At 58.7% G+C, this 7,499-nt stretch overlaps 1 protein-coding gene across 1 annotated transcript; it reads left to right on the forward strand.

Annotated features, from left to right (window-relative positions):
• Positions 1–2,052: 2,052 nt before the first annotated feature.
• On the forward strand, positions 2,053–6,351 carry SELENOW (selenoprotein W). Its single transcript, XM_037059659.1, has 6 exons — positions 2,053–2,166; positions 3,601–3,625; positions 3,719–3,772; positions 3,939–4,013; positions 4,116–4,214; positions 5,987–6,351. The coding sequence occupies exons 1-5, from the start codon at positions 2,120–2,122 to the stop codon at positions 4,194–4,196; spliced, it is 282 nt and encodes a 93-aa protein (XP_036915554.1). The 5' UTR covers positions 2,053–2,119; the 3' UTR covers positions 4,197–4,214; positions 5,987–6,351.
• The last annotated feature ends 1,148 nt before the right edge of the window (positions 6,352–7,499 follow it).

A 7,499-nucleotide genomic window follows, 5' to 3' on the forward strand; every position in this document is an offset into this window, starting at 1 on the left:
TGAGATGTCGTTTTCCACTGAAGACAAGCTTTCCCTACAATATGTTGGGGCTGATTACTGGAGGGTTGTTGGGAACCGCTCTGCCGGGTTTCAGGAGTTGTAACTGCCCCCCAGGGCTAAGGCTGAGTGAGCGACCTCCAGAATGTGAGCCACTAAGGAGACAAAGCTTGTCTCTGGCAGCAAACGCTGCTTCTGCTTCTTCCCCTGCCTTGGTTAGTCAGTGACCGGTAAGACTCCTCAGAGGAGGGGCAACCTAAGCCAGACACGATCACTTGGGAGGCCATCATGGAAGGACTTGGGGGGCTGCAACAAAGAGGGAGTGTTGACCCTCCCTGCCCCCCATATTCTGACATAGCCCGAGTCCCCATGTCCTCTGGGAGAAGCGCTTCCTGGCTCTAATCCACTTAAGCCTGAAAACCTATGATGGGGTAGGCAGTGCAGCCCTTTGCCAGCTGGAGAGGGTTCTAGGGTGATGGGGCATAAGAAAGAATTCCTCAAGTCCTGTTATACCTGCTTTGCTTTCATTCATATGATAAGGGTTGAAGCAGGAAATGAGTATGTCTCCCAAAGTTTCTGCAACCGCCTTACCTGACAGACACTGACTCAGGCTAAGGCTTTGGATTTCTTTGAAATGTTATCTACTGTTTGATCTTTACCGCCTGTATTCCTGTGTATTACAACCCAATAAAAGCCGTTGAGGAAGGGGCTCTTGGTCTTTCTCCTCTGAGAGATTGGCCACCTCTCCTCCCCAAGCAGATCATGTCTTGGTAGTTTCATTTTCATCCGTGGTGGACCGGGGGACTTTGCAGGTGCAGTTGCCCCCACAGAGGGTAAGCACGAATCTGGCAGGAGAGGGTAATGACAGCCTGTGCAAAGGCCCTGAGGCAGGGCAATGGGTGAGGTTCCTGAAGAGAAAGCAGTGCTTCCCTGTGACTGGGGCTCTGAGACAAGGGGCAAGAAGGGACCCATGGCACCAGGCAGAGGCAGATGGTGCTAAGGTTTGGGGTTTTGTTCTGACAGTCCTGGAAGCCACTGAAGGAGAGTGTGTCCAGGACAGGGACTGCGTCCAGCCCCTGCCCTTAAGTGCTTCACGTCACAAGCTCATCACGTCTTTCCGAGACCACCAGGATCAGAGGTCACACAGCAGCAGGGGTGGAGTGGCGTTTGAAACTTGCCTGCCACCTGCCCTGAGACGTCAGGGTTACAGCGGGTTAAGAGGAAGACAGAAACCGGGGCAGGAAGACTGCCCAGCAGAGTCCGTCTTTACTGAGCTGCTCCCATGGGCCGGCCACTGGTCTAGTTCTTCCACCCACGTGAGGCTCACGTGGGCCCCAAGAGGGAAGTGCCCTTTTCAGGTTGCCCTCTCTCCTTAGTCTCACCCTCCCACCACTGTACCCCCAGAACTAGGGCTGCAGGTAGGTCCCCTGTACAGTCCCTGAAAGTCCCGACGCCCGTCTTCCAGACGGGGAAACGGGGGATCAGAAAGAGGCGCAGGCGCTCCAGCACCTTGCAGGAACCCCTCGTTTCCAGGAGCTGGAAGGCCCAGAAAAGAAGGGTTGCTATGGTGATCAGGCGTCAGGCGGGTCTTAAAAAGGCAGCTGGAAGCCCTGGCGCGCTCCCTGGAAACCTCGGTGGCGTGGGCCGGCCACTGCGAGCCCCAGATCCTTCCGGACCCGGCCCTCTCGCCCTCTCCAGGGCAGAGGAGGGGCCCAAAAAGCAGCCCCTCTGGGACCACCTGGTTAAACTGCCCCCCTCCTCCGCAATTTCCCTTCCACCGAGACGGGGTGGGTTCTAAACCCCGCCCCCAGTAGGCCGTACCATGCAGGCCCGAAGGGGGGATCCTGGAGGGAGGATCCCTGAGGGGACGCGCAGAACTTCCTTCTGTCCGACACTTCCTGGCCCACCTCGAGATGGGGGGAAGTTTGGGCGAAACGCTCAGCGGGAATGGGCCGTGGGGGCGCCTCGTTCCCCGCTGTGGGCAATTCTCCTCTCCGCACCCCCCCCAGCGTTGGTTCGCGCCGTGGGGCGCGGAGGTTGGTGCTAGGTGCGGGGCTTTCTCACTCGGACGCAGACCCCGCCCGTCCTCGGCCGGAATCGGCGGTTGCTAGCGTTCGGGTGGATGCTCCGCTCGCGCGCCATGGGGCTCGCGGTCCGAGTCGTTTATTGGTGAGCACGACGTCTGAGTCCCCCGCCCGGACCCAGTGGAGCTGGGCTCCGGGGACTGGGGCGGGGGGCGTCGGGGGCAGGTCCCCTGGGGACCCTCCGCGAGAACGGGGAGTCCCATGTGGGTGGGGTGGGCGTGAGCGGGGCGTGGATCCAAGCGCCTTGACCCCTGTCTAGGTCCTGACCTTCTAGACCCCTCAGGTTACAAACGTAGGCCTGAGACGCGGGTGCGGCCGTTGGAAATCTCCCCGGTCTGGGACCCGCTTTGGGGGCGGGTGGGGCCCGAGTGGTACATGGGAGAGGAACCTCGGTCAGCGCTTAGCTGTCCCCTCCCCCAGCACCAAGAACAGTCGCGGGGTGTGGCCGGAGTGTTGTGAATGTTCGAGAATATTCCGTGTGGTTTGGAAAGGAATACGATGGATCTACCTCACTACTAACCCTGCACCAGAATTTTCTGGCTCAGTTTCCCCATCTGTAGAGGGAGAGGGATCTGAATAGTCCCCGCGGATGGAGCCCTGTGTGTTTTAACAGTTCGATCCGAGTCCCGGCGGGGGAAAGGCCCGGGGAGGACCTGGCATGGGAGGGTCGGGCATTTTCTCTCGCAGACCAGCCCTCTGGCACGTGGTGCAGCGCTGGCGTGCGCTGGCAGGCTGGCCTGTGTCTTTGAGCGAATTTGTGCTGTGCAAAGTTCCCCTACCAGGAACCTCTTGAGGGAGGAGGCTCTGAGCTCCATTTTACAGCTGAGGAAACAGGCTGGGAGTGGGGCAGGAGGGGCAGTCGCTGGCGGTCAGGACTGCAGCTCATAGTCCAGGTCCAGCTCAGCAGGGCCCGAGTGGAGCGACCTGCGCAGGCCCTCGCCAGGCCTGTGCCCCAGACTCGGGTCCTGAAATAGCCCGCAGAGGGGGCTGGGGAGGCGTTAGGTTTCATCCTCGGGTGGGGCAGGGCCTTAGGGCACCCTCAGACCTTCCAAGGCTGGGCGGGCAGGTAGGGGTGCGGGCTGGGCAGGGGTGGGGTGTTGTTTCTGCCGTTCTCATCCTAACCCAGTTCTCTTCCATTCCCTCCCTCCCTCCTTCCTCCTCCTCCCTGTGGTTTTCTCGTCACCCCTTTTCCCTGCACCCCTCTTTCTGTCCTTGGCTCCCTTGTCGGTTTCTGTGTGTGCATGTATCTGCCTCCTTTCTACACCCCTGTCCCTCCATCTCTGCCCACTCCCCAACAACCTCTGTCTCTTTCCTCTCTGTTGAGGATGTCTGTCCCCTGCTTGGTTTTATCCTTGCCCCTCTTCACTTCTTCCTGGTCCCAACCCTGTTTCCCTCCATCACCTGCCCCCTGCTCTCTGCCCATCCACCCCTGCCCCCCCCTCCCCCCCCTCCCTTTGTGTGGATTCCCACCATCTCCCTCCGTTTCTGGGCCTCACTCTGTTGGACTCTCCCCCACCAGTGGCGCTTGAGGCTACAAGCCCAAGGTAAGCATAGTGTCCGGCCAGGCATCCGGGGAAGGCAAGGGAGGGCTAGCTGGCGTGGCCTCTGATGACCCCTGTCGTGACCCTCCCTTACAGTATCTTCAGCTCAAGAAGAAGTTGGAAGATGAGTTCCCTGGGTGCCTGGACATCGTGAGTCTGGGGGACGGAGGGAGGGTCTCTGACACAGGTCCCACCACCTGTCCGGTGGCGTGGGGCAGCCCGACCCTTCACCCTGGCTCTTCCTTTCCCAGGAGGGGGGCGGGTGTCCCCCAGAGAGCACCTCAGCCTCTGCAAAATCTCTGTCTCTTTCCCGCAGTGTGGCGAGGGGACTCCCCAGGTTACCGGCTTCTTTGAAGTAACGGTAGCAGGGAAGTTGGTTCACTCCAAGAAGGTCTGTCTGTTTGTCTGTCCTGCCTCATTTTTGGACTGTTGGGGGCTGGGGGGTGGGCGGGTGTCTTGGACCCGGCTGACCACATCCATCTTCCTTCCCCAGAGAGGTGATGGCTACGTGGACACAGAGAGCAAGTTTCTGAAGCTGGTGGCCGCCATCAAAGCCGCCTTGGCTCAGGACTAATGGGCCCTGAAGGCAGAGGTGAGAGGGCTCAGCTCCTAGACTCTAGAACTGACTCCTTGTTCCTGACAAACTCTGAAGTGCTGGTTTCCAACCCCCGTACACCCCAGAGCCAGCAGCTGTTCCCGCCCTGTTCTCGAGATCCTAGAACTGCGTGTGGGCAGCTTCCGAGCCTGGTTCCCAGCTTGCAAGCCAGTATGTCCCAGATGAACCCCAAATCCCACCTGCCCTGAAGCTGGGCACCAGTTACTGGCTGAGTCCGAGCCAAATTCTGGCCGCTGACTTTGGAGAACCTAGAAGCACGTTCTACCACCCTCCAAACCTGAGTGCCAGGCACCCCACTATGGCCCCCCATCTCTAGAACTGAGTATCCTATCTCAGAATATGGCGGACCCCGGGGCTGGTTCTTAAATGCTTTCAATGCTGGTTCCATGTCTTAGGGTGCTTTGCCAGGACAGAGTGAGGTCATGTTCAATGTGAACTTGGACCTGCAGATGTCAGTCAGCGCCATGCAAAAGTGCAACAATGCGAATGCCGTGCCTTGAGTACGGATCATAAATGAAGAGAGCCCCCCCCCCCCGATTTAAAAAACCCATGAAGAGTCCTGTGAGTTCAAAGCTGCGTGAGCTGCGTGCAGATGGGCCGGCCGGTGCTCTAAGGACAGTGGGACAGGGGCGCTCCCCGAGTGGGGCCTGACCACTTCCCGCCTCAGACAGGGCCGTCCCGTGCAAGCACACGCTGCATGCTACTTCCCAACGGTCAGTAGCTCAGAGGCGCTCCCATAATTCTGCGTGAGGTTTACCCGCATTCCAGAGGGGTCCATCCGTGGGTGACTTCGGCCCACAGGAGTGAAAATGGCGTTGAGTCAAGAAAGGGGAGTGGGAGAGAGTGGTGCTCGTTTGCATGGTTTGCCAGTGCAGTTTTGGGGTCTCCAGTGCCAGCCCCAGGTTTGGAGATCTGCTAGGAGAACTCACGGAACCAGGCAAAGCTGTTACCCCTGGTTACAACGCTTCGTTACAGGGAAGCGATAGAGATTAATGTCAGTGATGGGAAGAGGCAGTGGGCAGCGTCCAGTCGTGTGGACAGCATTTAGCCCCGCCCCCACCCGTGGTTTATGACAGCAGGCATGGAGTGTTGCTGGCCATTGAAGGTCACCTGAGACTTGGTGTCCTGGGTGTTCCCTGGGGGTCAGGCATGTAGACGTAGTTGATGGCCTGCGTGGCCGACCTCAGTTCTAGCCCGTCCAGAGGTGGCGAGCTACCGCCTCCTGGCCAAGGCCCCCAGGGTTGGTCACCTGGTTAGTTGTAGGGGCGCCGGTATGGTCCCAGGCAGACCAAGACCCTCTGACCAGGCAGGACATTCCAGGGTCACTCCCAGGTAGCCTGTCTCTGGGGCAGGTGAGCCCCACGGAATCTGCGGGTGACTAGAGGTCTGACCTGGAGTGGTCTGGGTTGGGGGAGGGTCGGAGGAACCAGTTTCGGTCGTGATGGCTTCTCTGGAATAGGACCCGGGACCAGCTATGGAGGGCTGTATAAGTCCGCTGGGGCCACCCACTTCCACACAGGGGCCCCCCCTTTCCTCATCGAAGTTTCTCAGGGCCATCTCGAATGAGGACTGAGTCTGGGCCCGCCTTGCCTCACTGGGTTAGAGTTTCCCCCTCACGGTTGTCCACGTTCCTTGTGCCTGCCTCCTCTCCCTGTGGTGCCTTGTCCAGAGTCTCCCTCCTGTAGGCCCCAGCCCGGCCTCTCTCCCGGCAAGCTGACCCTCCACCCCCACCTCTTCTCTCTGCGCAGTTCCGTGACCTTGGCCCTGCCCCTCTCAGCAGACGCTTCATGACGGGATGGACTGAAATGTCTCGTGGACACCGGTTTTTCCCCGATGTTCTGCGGCCGCCGGGCGGGGCAGAGATCAATGCCCCTGCTCTTTGCCTGCGTGTGCGTGTGCACACGTGTGTGTCTCCCTGGAATCTAGCTTTGCACACCGGCCCTCCTGCTCCCCAGTCCCCCCTGTTCACCTTCTCCCTGTCTCCTCCGCTGGTGTTTCTGTTCCAGGCTCCCTTCTCAAGGCTGAGCCTAGAAATGGATCCTGATGCGTGAGGCTCAGGTTTCAGCCCTGTTTGCAACAGTTCACAATTCAATAAATATTGGATGAGTTTAACAAGTCGTGCCTGTGCCTGTGCGGGTTCTGCCTCCGTTCTGGGAAAGTGGCCCCAGCGCTGAGTGACCTGGCGCCTGGCTGATGAACAGGCAATTCATAGCAGCTCTGAGGTCTCGCGGTTGGAAACACGCAGCCGTGATACGAATGTAAAGAGACTCCACTCCCAGACCAGTGCTGGTTTGCAAGGGTTGCTGTGACAACGCAAGGCAGACCAGGCAGCTCACACTACCGACATTTCTTCTCTCAGCGCTCTGAAAGTTGCAAGGCTGAGACCAAGGTGGGGGCTCGCAACTGGTTTGCTTTCTTCCGGAGGCCGCCACCTGACATGCAGGCAGTCACCGCCTCACTGTGTCCTCACGTGATCTCCGCATGTGGGCCCTGGTGCCCTGTGTGTGTCCAAATGTCCTCTTACAAGACACCAGTCAGTTTGGAATAACCCACTTTAACGGGCTCATTTTTTAAAAAAGGTTTTTAGAGCAGGAGGGAGGGGAAAAAGAAACATCCACGTGAGAGAGACTCATTGGTTGCCCTTCCTACGAGCCCTGATGGGGATCGAACCTATAACCTGCGTATGTACCCTGACTAGGAATTGAACCCATGATCCTTCAGTTTATGGGATGATACTCCAACCAACTGAGCCACCTGGCCGGGGCCAGACTGCCACTTCTGAGTTCTTGGCAGTTGGGCCTTGTTGGGGGAGAGGTTTGTCTCATAATGAGACTGTTCCTGGGGAGAACAGGGTTGGAGGTGTCCCTCTCCCTCCAGCTGGGCTCGTGGTTCCACTGACAGAATGTGGGAGAAAGGGCGTGGGGGGAAACTCCAGGGTAGAGACAGGACATGCCCCACAGGTCTCTGGGCCTCTGAGCACCCCATCTGCCGAGGCCTTTGGGGGCCACCCACCTGCTATGTAAGCAAATCATCCGGCTGACCCCAACGTCAAGGGGACTCGGATGCTGGAAGAGGCTTTAGGCCTTGCTGGCTAAATTAAGGCATGGGGTGGGTTGGATTAGCCCCCTCTAGCAAGACCAAGGAATGTTGTCCACTGACAAAGCTGAAGGAGGACCCGAGTTATTGGCTGTCACATCATGCCACACTGTTTTAGGTCAACTGCCAGGGTCAGTCACACTGAGGGTGGGGTGCTTGGGCACC

Source organism: Sturnira hondurensis, unplaced genomic scaffold, assembly GCF_014824575.4.
Source record: "Sturnira hondurensis isolate 20B ecotype Veracruz unplaced genomic scaffold, ASM1482457v3 Scaffold0001020, whole genome shotgun sequence".
Taxonomy (NCBI): Eukaryota; Metazoa; Chordata; class Mammalia; order Chiroptera; family Phyllostomidae; genus Sturnira; species Sturnira hondurensis.